The sequence below is a fragment of the Littorina saxatilis genome, linkage group LG14 (assembly GCF_037325665.1).
Source record: "Littorina saxatilis isolate snail1 linkage group LG14, US_GU_Lsax_2.0, whole genome shotgun sequence".
NCBI classification, from domain to species: Eukaryota; Metazoa; Mollusca; class Gastropoda; order Littorinimorpha; family Littorinidae; genus Littorina; species Littorina saxatilis.
In genome coordinates, this window is record NC_090258.1 from 36,852,943 (window position 1) to 36,867,030 (window position 14,088).

Here is a 14,088-nt window from a genome sequence, read left to right on the forward strand (position 1 = left end):
TCGTGCAAAAAACACGAGTGTACGTGGAAGTTTCAGCCCACGAACGAAGAAGAAGAAGTATTCATCTGCACTTTCGTAAATTCCGTTTCGTAACCGTCACTGTCACTTGACGAACTGTCATTTTTTTTCACCGCGATACACAGTTCATTGCGAAGATCTTCCTCAGTAATTCGTTCCAATTCAGCATACGATTTGTTGTCAAGAAACAACTCAAAAGAAAGTTTCAGACTCATCATCCTCCATCTTGCTTGTCGAAGCGCTAAAGTACTTTATCGATGCAAAAACAAAAGCAGAAAACTTCGACGAAACCGACTCAAATGCAGCGCAGACGACACGACGAGATAACGGAAGGAAGTGAGCCTCGCTTTGGCTCAAGTGCCGTTAAAAATACTGTTATTCTCGTATGCAAATACGAACGAGAAGTTGGTCATACGAACAAGCCTTGTGCTGGCGACGCTACTCGCCGCTGGCTGGCAAAGGGGGGGAAATGGCTGGGCGACAAACATCGCCGCTGGCGTGCTAAAGGTTAAATTACATATCTTATCCCAATAGTCTCCTGTCCGCCCAGCGACCTTCCTCTTGACCCTGCTTGTGACCTCGATGTTTTTTGCCCCCGCAAGGGGTACGGTACTCTCTAACTTGTCTAAGCACCCAAAACCTCAAAGAGAGATAACTGGCGGAAACCTTCCTATTGTTGTCTCCTGTATGACGGCTTACTAGTGCCAAAACCTCATAATTGTAATTATCAAGGGAAAATTAGTAATAATTTTCCCTTGGTAGTTATCATTTTCACGTGTTAATTACTAATTTTCCCCGGAAAATTACTAATTTTTCCGCCTGCCAAACGGTTGTGTGACGTGTCTAGTATGTTGGCGAAGTGTCTTGTGCTTGTCACTTCTCGCTTTCAGCCCTCACTGCTGGTTAGCGCCGTCTGTCCTTTTCAGGACAACGCGAAAAGAGAGCAGAATGCGTCAGTCTCTCCTGCCAGTATAATAACCTCTCCACAACAAGCCCTATGTAGTGCCTCCATCGCGGCGACAGGCGTAAACTGGGTACCGCAAGGCCCCAGGCTAGACTACAAGGACTCGGAGGAGGTTGGCCCCTAGACGTGCGGCATGCAGGCCCAACGGTGTGTAGAAACTCCCTTGTGCCCACGAACCAACCCCCAGCTATGGGTCAAAGAGCCGGGCAGGATAGGCTCGTCAACCCTGGCAGGCAGCTATCCTAAGAGAAGACCACTCTGAATTCAAAACGAGGGTAGAGGAGGCTCATCATCCATGGAAGGAAACTCGTCTAGGAGAAGGAAAACTCCGAAATGAAACCCACGCAGTCCCTCGAAGACAATGGCCTTTTTAGGCAGGGAGCAGACCGGGTGCCTACGCTACTTTCGACAAATGGTTGTGTCTTCAACGAATCAACGTGATGGTGTCGTCTTCATGGGTCACTAATTTTTCCGGAAAAATTACTAACTTTCACCTGTTAATTACTAATTTTTAGTTTTGGCTCACTTCCTGACGGATTGCTAGTGCCAAAACTAAAAATTAGTAATTTTCCCGTGAAAATTAGTAACTAACAGATGAAAACAGTAACTGACAGCGTTAATTAGTAATTATCACGTGATAATGGGTAACACCAGGTTTTGGCACTAGTAAGCCGTCACACTCCTGTCCGCCCAAGCCGACCTTCCTCTTGACCCTGGTTGTGACCTCGATGTTGTTTGCCCCCGCAAGGGGCACGCACCCAAAACCTCAGAGAGATAACTGGCGGAAACCTTCCTATTCACATATAGCAATTTACTTCAGTTTAGTGCTAGAACGCTGAAAACTACGCTCCACCCTGGTAAGGGGGGAAGTAACCCTAAAAATAGAATGGCCTTGACGGTCACATGACCATTTCTGGCCAATGGTTACCTCCCAACATGCACTGCGCATGCGTGTCCTCGCCGCCATCTTATTCATTCTACTTTTCAGCGATAGCGTCTAAGGACGTGTTTGGATTACGCTCGGGCTATTTTGTTAGCCCTCTGCTTCTTTGGCAGACTACACCCTGGTTTACGTCTGTATCTTAGCTTTCTAGCTGAGATTGGGTGAGATTTTTCCATTTTCTTTCGTTGTATTTGCTTTCGTTTGCTGCGAGTTAGTCTTTATTTACTTTCGTCTGCAAGACTAACGCCGGTATGGCGGACAGTGGGAAGAAGAAACCCAGCTCTAGACAGGAACCAATACAGAGTCTCCGTCTAAGAAAGCGGCTAAGAAGCCCAAGGGTTCTAAACCTACAGTTACTGTGTTCGAGCCAGTTTCTCAGAATACTTTCACGGTAGAAATTGACAATCCTAAGAGGCCGGTAATGCCGGCGCTGAAGCAAGAATGCAAGACAGCGCCGGTTAAGGCTGGCATAGCATCGGAGAAGGAAGATTTGTCAGCAATGTTTGCAACGTTTAGCGATCAAATGAGGTGCATGTTTTCGTCAGAATTGCGCTCGGCGAGCGTACATTTGCTCTCTCTTTAGGCAAGAACCGTAGACGATAGCTCTCGGTCGAGGGTTAAGGCAGCGCCGTCAGCCACTGTTACGTCGGCCGACGTTCACGCTGAACAACATTTCGGTGAAGACGGAAAGAGTTTCCCTCACCATGCCTCCACTTCCGGATTCAGCAGCTACATTAAAGGTACTGTGACTGTCCCACAGGGAGATACGCACGAGCGTTCCCTACTTCCGCCCGGCGCCGGGTAGGAAGCCGTGATAAGACAGGAGATCTGCAAGGGTTATGACCAGCAGGGGCCTGTACTTAAATCAGAGGACACGCAAGTACCAGTTTGCTATACGGATGCAACATCGGTACAGCGGTCCAAACTTCCACCACGGGTGCGCGAAGTTGTTGGGAGACAGGAGATCTGCTTGCATCACGACTCGCAGGGGCCTGTACTCTTGACGGAAGACACGCGAATTCCGGTTTGCTTTAAGCATCCCTAGCACAGCGTTCTTCCCTTCCGCCCAGGGGGCAGGAAGTTGTTGTAAGGCAGGAGACTTGCTCGCATTACGACTTGCAGGGGCCTGTACTTACAACAGGAAACACACACGTACCGGTTTGCAATACGGATGCAACATCGGTACAGCGGTCCAAACTTCCGCCACGGGTGCGCGAAGTCATTAAAAGGCAGGAGGCTTGCTCGCATCACGACCCGCAGGGGCCTGTACTCTTAACGGAAGACAAGCGAGTGCCGGTTTGTTATACGGAAGCAACATTGGTACAGCGTTCTTCACTTCCGCCCAGGGGGCAGGAAGTTGTTGTAAGGCAGGAGGCTTGCTCGCATCACGACTTGCAGGGGCCTGTACTTACAACAGGAGACACACAAGTGCCGGTTTACTCGACGAAAGCATCCTCGGCACAGCTCTCCACACTTCCGCCCAGGGGGCAGGAAGTTTTCTCCAGAGAGGATACGAGTAGAGGACATGCCTCACGCGTTACCTCTCTTCCGGATGACACTGCCTATGACTATGATAGTCAATATGGTGGTGAAATTCCGGTAGGCACTTCCGTGCTGGAAGGAGAATCGGAATACGGGGCTTCCCTTTCTGATGAAGATCCCAATTTCCGGCTACCAGACAAGCTTCCCCATGCAATAGCATTGGCAGCACAGGTAGCTTCAAGATACGTTGAGGAAGGAGTGGTTGCAGCAACAAGTTTGTCTGCACCACCACCTTCTACTGTCAGAGTTTTTTGCTCAACACAGGGAGAAAAACAAACTTTTAAGTTTCGTGAATCTCCCTAAGTGGCAATGAGATGTCTAAGATTCTGGCTAAGAATTCCCGGTCGGGATATGTGCCTTTGGACACAGTGCCTCTGCTTACAGCGCACAGTCCGTCACCAGAGTTAGCACAGCCGTGGCTAGCCTCCACACAGCCAACACCTTAAGTCGGGCAAGCTGCTGGCCGGAAGTTCGGGTTGAACCCTATGCCACGCAATCTCTTGGACACTTTTCTCTACCATGAGCTCCACTTCCGGTGACACCGGAGTTAGCGACGCTCAGGGAGAATGGCTACAGTAGGACAGAGCTGTCCCTCTTTTTTCCCAGACGCAAAAGATAGGAACGCGGTGGTTGGCAATTAATGTTAAAACACACACCTTCTTGTTCAGTGTTTCAACTTCAGCTTTACGCCCCTCAGGGTCCTTTTCTACCGCGAGTTAACAAACTACACTCTTTTTGTAGTCTTCCCAGCGGTGGCCCCTGGAATTTGCACATATTGGCTTTGCACCAGGAGTCTTCTCCTACTTCGCAAATAGTACTCTTTGCCTCTAGATTAAGCCAACGAAGGTTGAATCACGAAACTTCAGTTTCAGGGATGCAGCTTCGGATACATACTCAGATACCTCTGCATGGTTTCTAACGACATTTTAGCTGAGTCACTTCCGCACATGGGCAGAAGAAGACTTACCTTACCTTTACCCTCGGGTATATCGAACTTCAGGTTACCAGCAGTTGAAGTACCAGTTAATGGAACCTTGGCTATACAGTGACCTCTTCTAACAGAGTCCACTTATTTTCCAAAGCCAGTTCTCTTTCCTTGAAGATTTTTTCCCAAGGTTTCAGAACTAGCTACAGAAATAGACTTTTTTTTGCCATTTTGGGGAGGGGGGGGGGTGGGTTGTTTTTTGACAAAATAACTTAAAAATATTGTTTTTTGGAGAGAAAAAAATAGAAATAAAAATCCCGACCTACCGACCCTATTTTTTTTGCCTATGTAAACAGACTATTTTTTTGTTGTTGGCCTTACTAGAGGGATGCTCTCACTCCCATTTAATGCATGGACAGATCTCCAGTGGATAAAAATGTGGCCAACACAAACAGGACTGAGTCTTTTGATATTCTCAGGGTTCCGTCTTCGGTCACTGATCTTAGGCATTGGTCTGACCCCTGGTTGGTTGAACATCTGATAGTTTTGACATATATAGGAGGTTGTCTGACCATCAATATTCCTACTAAATGGACAAAGCCTAGGCATTTGGACATATACATTGCCATTTGTTAAATGTTTAAAGCCATATGTACTCGATGACTATACACGCTAATTGCTTTACCAACAGCTGGAGACAGACTAAATTAAGTTCCCTGCAAAATATTGTGGTCTAGGACTCCTTAAATGTTGAGATATTTGAATTTTCATTTTGATCTGGATCGTCCTATTTATAGATTTGGCAACACATGTAACGTTGATGCAAGGGAGAGAACACCGCGGCTTTGTTGACATCCTCACTTTTTCAGAGGCTAGAACAAGCTGTAATGCATGTATTATGGTCCGCGCATGGTGACGTATCGTCATTATATGGTCTTATGGTGCGTTTGACATCGATTGTGGGCAAACTACACTTTGTAAACACGGGAGTGCGTTAGTATGCCTTTAAGAAATTGTAGCGAGTTTGTTGAGAATGGTTGTAGGATCCTTAACCTGTGTCAGTACATGATCATTCTGTTCCTGCTGTTTCTTCTGCAATTTGCCCTGGCCTGTGCCTGTCTGGCAGTCAATGCTGACCAGAAGGATGCACTCGCAGAACAGGGTTGGCGTCTTGCCAGCAATGATACTCGCAGAGATGTCCAGCACCAGTTCAACTGCTGTGGATTCCAAGACCCCGAGCTTCTCTACAATGAGACCATGGGTCATCCTCCTTGCATCACAGTAAGACTTTCTTTCAAGTTAGGCTTACCGTTTTATTGTTTTGCCGAGACTAGTTGGCACTGTCTCGGTCCACAGGTTTCAGCCAATCCATAACTTACTGGTCTTGGAGAAAACTGATCCAGAGTGCTCAGATTTTGATCTTTATGGCCAACAGATTGACTAAATGTTTGATATTTGCTTAAAACTGATCCAGAGTGCTCAGATTTTGATCTTTATGGCCAACAGATTGACTAAATGTTTGATATTGGCTTAAAACTGATCCAGAGTGATCAGATTTCGATCTTTATGGCCAACAGATTGACTAAATGTTTGATATTTGCTTAAAACTGATCCAGTGTGATCAGATTTCGATCTTTATGGCCAACAGATTGACTAAATGTTTGATATTTGCTTAAAACTGATCCAGCGTGATCAGATTTCGATCTTTATCAATCAATCAATCAATCAATATGAGGCTTATATCGCGCGTATTCCGTGGGTACAGTTCTAAGCGCAGGGATTTATTTTTTTATTATTTTTATGCAATTTATATCGCGCACATATTCAAGGCGCAGGGATTTATTTATGCCGTGTGAAATGGAATTTTTTTTTTACACAATACATCACGCATTCACATTGGCCAGCAGATCGCAGCCATTTCGGCGCATATCCTACTTTTCATGGCCTATTATTCTAAGTCACACGGGTATTTTGGTGGACACCGCCCTGATATGGCCCTTCGTGGTCGGCTGGGCGTTAAGCAAACAAACAAATTTTGGTGGACATTTTTATCTATGCCTATACAATTTTGTCAGGAAAGACCCTTTTGTCAATCGTGGGATCTTTAACGTGCACACCCCAATGTAGTGTACACAAAGGGACCTCGGTTTTTCGTCTCATCCGAAAGACTAGCACTTGAACCCACCACCTAGGTTAGGAAAGGGGGGAGAAAATTGCTAACGCCCTGACCCAGGGTCGAACTTGCAACCTCTCGCTTCCGAGCGCAAGTGCGTTACCACTCGGCCACCCAGTCCATGGCCAACAGGTTGACTGAATGTTTGATATTTGCCTTAAATTAAGCAAGTTTTATGTGTGTGTTTGTCCGTTTTCAAATGCAACCCATTTACTGCTGAACTTGGGCAGGGTTCCACATCACGTAGAATTAAGGGTATAATACCCTTTGACTCTCCAAATCACGTACAAGATGCTCTCTGAAGAGGTTTAAATACGTAACTGTTTTCTTCCAAAGAGGTAAAAAAAACGTACGAGTCAAACGCTGAAAGGGAATAGCCTTTGCTAGTTTACAAGCAACAGCACGCAGGCCGCCTGCTCTACTGAGACCACTAAAGTACACGCCGTGTTCGTGCCACTCCTCTGTCGACACTGACACGCCATAAAGCAAAGGTTGCCTCCCTTGTCCTCAAACTGCGCGATATCTTTAAACTGATCATCTCGATGGCACTGTTCGCTTTAGCCTATCCGGTGCTGTCGCCTGCTCAAAAAAATGCCTCGCAAAACGAAAGAACAAAAACCCGACCCCAAACAGACAAAATTGGTCATGAGGATCTCGGACAGTCTAGTCAGTCTTGATATTCTTGTTGCTTGTTGTAAATGGTGATGATGATGGTTTATTGAAGTAGGTGCAAAGACAGTCTATTCTAGTCAGTTGTGCTGTTTACTGATAGGATTTAATCACAAGTCTCCCAGTAAGGTCATATATTGTACAGTAAAACCTGTCTCTAACGGACACCCTTGGGGAATGGTAATAGTGTCCCTATTAGACAGGTGTCCCTTCTTCACAGGTGGAGGGGCCGGGGCAATATTTTACAAAGAGCACGTAAAATGAACAAGACACTTTTTGTCAGTCCTGTAGTATGTATTTATTGGATTGAACATGAGACTCACTGAAAATGTGAGTAAACAAATGATACATGTAGCAAACAACAACAACAACAACATCCCCCCCCCCCCCCCCACCTACCCCGTTCCCTACACACACTGTCCATTCAAACTTACGCAAGTCGGACGTCACAAAGCTAAAAATAGCTGACTCTTCATCAGTCATTCAACGGGAAATTCCGCAGTGTGTCTCGACCAAATTGGGTCAGCTCTTGTTTCATTCAGTTTTTCTAGTCTCAGCATAAATGCATGGAACAGAAATTTAGCTGTGTTAACTATTGTTTCCTTCGAACAATTGCTTACAAAGAGAGAGAGATCGAGAGAGAGATTAGTAGGAGGGGGGAAGGGGGGAGTGGTAAATGATAAATGGTTGCATTTTCTTACCTGTATAAGTGGTCCACTGACAGGCAGATTCTTCGATCTTGCAGTACAAAACCACTCCCATACCACGTTGTTCAGGTCTTCATATTGCGTTTTCCGACGTTTCACAGTTTTTTGGTCGATTCGCGCACCTGACTCCCACTCCTTCATCACGTCTTCTTTTTCCGATTTGATCCTCGCGATCTGTGTTTTACCACATCCCATCTCCTTCGCCACATCTCGGCATGATTGGCCGCTATCTAGTTTTTTCAAGGCAGCGACACGCTGCTCTAAAGTCAACGCTTTTCTTTTTCCTGCTGGAGATTCCATTTTCAAACACAGTAGTCTACTGTTGCTTTTGGTTGTGACTGTATCCACAATGCGGAAAAGCGAAAGTGAGCGAAAGTGGGTCTCCATCTAAACAAGCCACTGATTGGTCAGAAAAGGGACAGGACAACCAATCAACAACCATTTGTGCTACGGCTACGGCTGCCGAGCACTGACTGCATAACAGTCGAGTTTTCGAAGTTGCGTTTTTATGTACGTTGTGTCCGTTTGTGACAGTGTTTACACTTCCTACGGTCCGAAAAATCGTGTCCGCGTCCGTAAGTGGCAGGTGTCCGCCCGTTAAAGGTTAGTTATTGTTGAAATCGTGTTCGTGCCATGATAAACTGTCCGTATGTAGCAGGTGGCCGTTACAACAAGGGTCCGCTAGACTCAGGTTTTACTGTACTACGTTGCAAGCCCCTGGAGCAATTTTTTGATTAGTGCTTTTGTGAACAAGAAACAATTAACAAGTGGCTCTATCCCATCCCCCCCCCCCCCCCCCCCCCTCTCCCTTTCCCCGTCGCGATATAACCTTGAACGGTTAAAAACTACGTTAAACACCAAATAAATAAATAAATAAAATAAATAAATCACAAGTCATAATGATGATGATGCTGGTTTTTGAAGTTAATACGTTGGTTTCATTCTGTAATTCTTTGTTTCTCTTTTTGCTGCAGTCTTTGTGATTGTGTTCTTGAATGAATGTAAGCACAGCTGAGTAAACTTTCAAAAAAACATTCATCAATTCAGACAGTTCATCATTTTAATTTTATAATCCAAAGAAAATTACATGAAAACTCGCGACATAATAGAAAAAGAGGTACCGTATCCATTGAAGTAATAAAGAAAGAAAAAAAGACTTGAATGCATTGATACACTATGATATACATGTATTGTCACAACGTCAAAATGGCAAAGGTGATAACTACCAGACAGGCAATCATATGGGAAAAAAATGACATTTCATGGATTGTCACTCATATCCTGTGAAAAATCTGGAAGGGGTATAAAAACCCTTTACTTTTTTCCTGAAAGGGTATGAATACCCTTGACTTTTGGGGTTGTGTGGAACCCTGTTGGGTTAGTGGGTTAGAGGGAGTGTCTGTAGGCATGCGTAAAACATGTTAATACTTTCTGTTTGAAGAAAGCTTTCTCTGTGTTGAGACTTTCATTTATTGGACTTGTTCTTGGTCAAGTCTGTTGATTGGTCAAGTCTGTTGATTGGTCAAGTCTGTAGATTGATCAAGTCTGTTGATTGGTCAAGTCTGTTGATTGGTCAAGTCTGTTGATAGGTCAAGTCTGTTGATTGGTCAAGTCTGTTGATTGGTCAAGTCTGTAGATTGGTCAAGTCTGTTGATTGGTCAAGTCTGTTGATTGGTCAAGTCTGTAGATTTTGTTCTTGGTCAAGTCTGTAGATTTTGTTCTTTTTCATTGGTCACTGGCTCATTATCTAATTTCAGATTTGTGCAGGCCTGGAAACAGAGGGACCAGGGTAATCAGTAATAGACGTTTTCCGGAAATAACTCCGTCAGGTTTTCAGCAGTCTGGTGGAGGAAGAGCCCCTCCTTTATCTTGGACAAGCTTTTCACAACATCTGGAGCATGTTCCACACTTCCGATCTGCTTTATCCTGCAATTGGGACCAACAACTATGATGTGTATGCTATGCAGCATGCGCTAAATATGATAACACAGAGCCACAAATCACCTCCGATGGCTTGCTAGTCACTGGAAGTGTTCACTAAGCATGTGTGTTTTCCTGAACTCACTTCACCTCATGCCAAATCCATGTGACCTTAATCCAAACATGTTGTGACCGATCCGCAACAAATTGTTAACTCCGATGAACCCGTAAACGCTGATGTTCAACAGAAAAGAGTATCATATTGTGTGCGTGCTGCATAACGTACACATCAGAGTTAGTTGTTCGTCCAAATCGCAGAAAGCCGATCGGAAGCATGGATCATGCTCCGGATGTTGTGAAAAGCTTGTCCAAGGTAAAGGGGCTCTTACTCTTCCAGACCACTGAAAATCCTGACAGTTATTTTCAAAAATAGTCTATTGAGTTAACATAATGTTTGTGTTTACCAGGTTGCTCCGTGTTGCGACAAGAACCCAGAAGCTCAATGCTGCAGGGTGGAGTCAAACGGAACAGGCCCGTGCCCGTGTGATACATGTCTGGCCAAGATGCGTCCTGTCATCTACAGCGCTTTCTCCGCTACCGGTGGTGTTGGCCTTTTCTTCAGCTTAACAGAGGTGACTTTTTAAAACTTATTTGTATTGTCATGAATGAGTGAATTGTGAGTATGCAGAGCTGCCAACTGCTACGCTTTCAGCATAGCATCCTACGTTTTAAGACAAATTGCTTCGCTTTTACGCCAAGCTTAGAATTGCTGCGCTCAAATAATCAAGCTCAAGCATGGTTATTTATCCAAGACAAAATTGAACTATTGTGGAACCCCCCTTTTAAAACCTCAAAAATCTGAGAAAATAGGGTCTTGTTTGTTTGTTTGTTTGTTTGTTCGTTCATGGGCTGAAACTCCCACGGCTTTTACGTGTATGACCGCTTTTACCCCGCCATTTAGGCAGCTATACGCCGCTTTCGGAGGAAGCATGCTGGGTATTTTCGTGTTTCTATAACCCACCGAACTCTGACATGGATTACAGGATCTTTTTCGTGCGCACTTGGTCTTGTGCTTGCGTGTACACACGGGGGTGTTCAGACACCGAGGAGAGTCTGCACACAAAGTTGACTCTGAGAAATAAATCTCTCGCCGAACGTGGGGACGAACTCACGCTGACAGCGGCCAACTGGATACAAATCAAGCGCGCTACCGACTGAGCTACATCCTCGCCCCAATAGGGTCTTAAAAAAGGGGGAGTCTTAAAATGGGGTACATTTACTGAGGTTATGCACAGAAAATATGAGAAAACAAGGTCCTAAAAGGGGGGTTCCACTGTACAACATATATATATTAGAGTTGTTCTTCAGTACTGGTGACAGAAAGGGGAAAAAGTGGTGAAAATTCAAATCTCTAGTTTTGTTTTTGAAATATAGCTTTTCATAAAGCAGAAATACAGTAGTATCTGATGTACATAAGAAAAAATCACTGGTTCACATGGTTCTTACATAATCTAACTTTTAAAGCTGGTTCTTGTGTGTCTGTGTGTATGTTTGTATGATGACGATAGGACCCGAAACGTCTGCACGGACTGAGACAGGAATTGCAGAGAATGTTCTTTGCCACTCGAGTCGTGTCATAGGGTACTTTCGGAATGGTAAATTTGAAAGGATTCTTTAAAAAATGACGGAAAACATTATATACCTTGTGAGCTATCGAGGATCCTCCCCGTCTGGGCTGTCAAAACATGGTCTTGTTAAAAGATGTTTTCAAATGGTTAAGGGGGAGATACACTCAAAGCACATGTAGCGAAGTTATGTTGCCAAATCATCAAAGATCAACATTTCACTACACGGATCGATGCACACAGTCGAAATAGATGTGACTTTCACACGACCGAAGACTACTTACTAGCAGACTAGCAGACGACAAGATCTAAATATTTCGATCAGTGAGAGTAATCCGTTGAAGAACAGTTGTCAAGCAGTATGTAAGAAATGTTAAGTCCTTTGTACTGGAAACTTGCATTCTCCCAGTAAGGTCATATATTGTACTACGTTGCAAGCCCCTGGAGCAATTTTTTGATTAGTGCTTTTGTGAACAAGAAACAATTAACAAGTGGCTCTATCCCATCCCCCCCCCCCCCCCCCTTTCCTCGTCGCGATATAACCTTGAACGGTTGAAAACGACGTTAAACACCAAATAAAGAAAGAAATGAAGAACAGTTACTCCGCTTATTCGTCTTCAGTTAAGCTTATTTCCCCTGCCATAAGTTTCCTTGCAGATCTGCAGTCGCGTAGTGAAATGAACTAGTGTCATCGGAAGATTCTTCTCAGTCAATGATCAAAGCACAGTAAGTTCTATGCTGACAAAAGTCACTTTAGGAAAACACGACCATTGACTTCATTTATGAGCCCAAAGGTAACAATATCAACAAGAATGTACGCATTTGACATTAAATGAAACATTCATAGACAGTTTCCAACTCGCCAGATCTGCCAAAGAGCCTTCATTCGTGAAAAACGATGATTTTAATCCGACAGGTATCGGAAACAATCCCTTGGTAACCCGCGTTTCTCCTTCCGAAGCGACGTGACGGCGCCACATTTGTTTGTTTGTTTATGGCTGTTTATCGCGAAACAACACAGTTGAAATGTGTGTGTAAAATATCATAAATGTGTGGCGTGTAATCTCCGAATCAGTTCGTTATCTGCGTTTCGATGGTAATTCAGTTAGCGGGGAGTTACTTTGAATTGAAGGTGAAGGTAACCTGTGTTGCATGTGGGACGGCGTGAGCAAATTTGATTGCAATATATTCTTGTAACCAGTAGCAAAGAACAACTCATATATATTAGAGACTGTGCCAAAAGGTGACGTTTTCATGTCAGTATGTCCCAAATGACATCACCAGTACATTTTTCATTCTATCTAATCTGTTTTCGTTCTATTTTTTCTAATAACATGCGTTAACAATTGATTGCCAACTGGAATGGAAGAGCACAAAAAGTGTAACTTGATATGTAGTTTCTCTAGAGGGAAAAACATCTTCCACTTTCATGTCAGTGTGTCCCATGCAACATACATTTGCCAAACAGCTATGTGCAAGTAGATTATTTGTTAGTGGTATAGAAAATACTGATCAACAATTAAAGTCAGTTTTCACATTCATTTTCTACCTATTTCTTATTTGTTTATTCTGTTGGCAATGGTGAAATGTCAGCAATCGTGTGTCATTCGGGACAGTAGACATGACACCTGACCTTTTGGCACAGTCTCATATGCGTTCAAAAGAAAATAAGCAGATCCAGCTGTTGTACAATATTTTCTGCCCTTTAATAGACCATGGATGTATACCTGGCTGTGCAACCTTGTATGATGCGCTGTCACATAACGGAAATCTGCCTCTTGAATTGCAGGTTGTCGGAGTGTGGGTCACAATCCGCTTTCGTAACCAGAAAGACCCTAGCGCTAACCCCAGCGCTTTTCTCTAACCTCCTGACTTTTGTTATGAATGGTGTAGCGTCTAGCATGACGAGAGGTACTTGTATGCCACTTTCTTTCAGACTTCCAACAGCCTAAAGCTTGGATGCGGAAATATGGATGCTGATTTCCTGTGCATGAGCAAACTGTTATCATCAGCTTTTATAGTTTCCTGGTTGTGGGCCCTCTCTCCTCTGTTTGCTTGGATCAGGATGTGGTGATAAAGTAAAGTGGTACCTGTGATAGGAGGCCCCTCAGGTGAGAGGACACCTCCCAAGAAAGAGCACCCTCTGTAGTCCCTTTGTGTATTATCTTGACTCAAATATAAATATATGTATCGATTGGACATTGGATTTCCCTTCTTTGAGCCATGTGACGTCAGAGGCCTACAAAACTTCATATTTGGGCGTTTCAGGTTGACCGAAACTTCAAAGGAACTACAAAACACACGTCATGTGTTTGATTGCATGTGTGTGTGCTGTTCAATGTCAAAACAACAACAAAGTCAGTACATGACGTGTGTTTTGTAGTTCCTTTGAAGTTTCGGTCAACCTGAAACGCCCAAATATGAAGCTTATGTGTTTGATTGCATGTGTGTGTGTGCTCGTTCAATCGTCAAAACAACAACAAAGTCATAGTACCTGAAAGGAATTCGATCGATACATAAATGTTATTTGCGTTTAGCGCGGTCTCGGAGAACAATGACTGTCTCGATCTGTGTAAAATGTCATATTTTGGTCAAAAACGCA

The 14,088-nt window shown here is 44.1% G+C and overlaps 1 protein-coding gene across 2 annotated transcripts in view; it reads left to right on the forward strand.

Moving 5' to 3' along the window:
• Positions 1–14,088, forward strand: part of LOC138947704 (tetraspanin-13-like) — a 41,265-nt gene that overhangs the window by 4,399 nt on the left and 22,778 nt on the right. Inside the window, exons 3-5 of one of the 2 annotated variants that reach the window (XM_070319237.1) lie at positions 5,455–5,673; positions 10,329–10,493; positions 13,276–13,397. In XM_070319237.1, the coding sequence (XP_070175338.1) occupies positions 5,455–5,673; positions 10,329–10,493; positions 13,276–13,350 (459 nt within the window). In that variant the 3' untranslated portion in view covers positions 13,351–13,397. The remainder of the gene's footprint in view (positions 1–5,454; positions 5,674–10,328; positions 10,494–13,275; positions 13,398–14,088) is intronic. The other variant, XM_070319236.1, reaches the window with a different exon arrangement.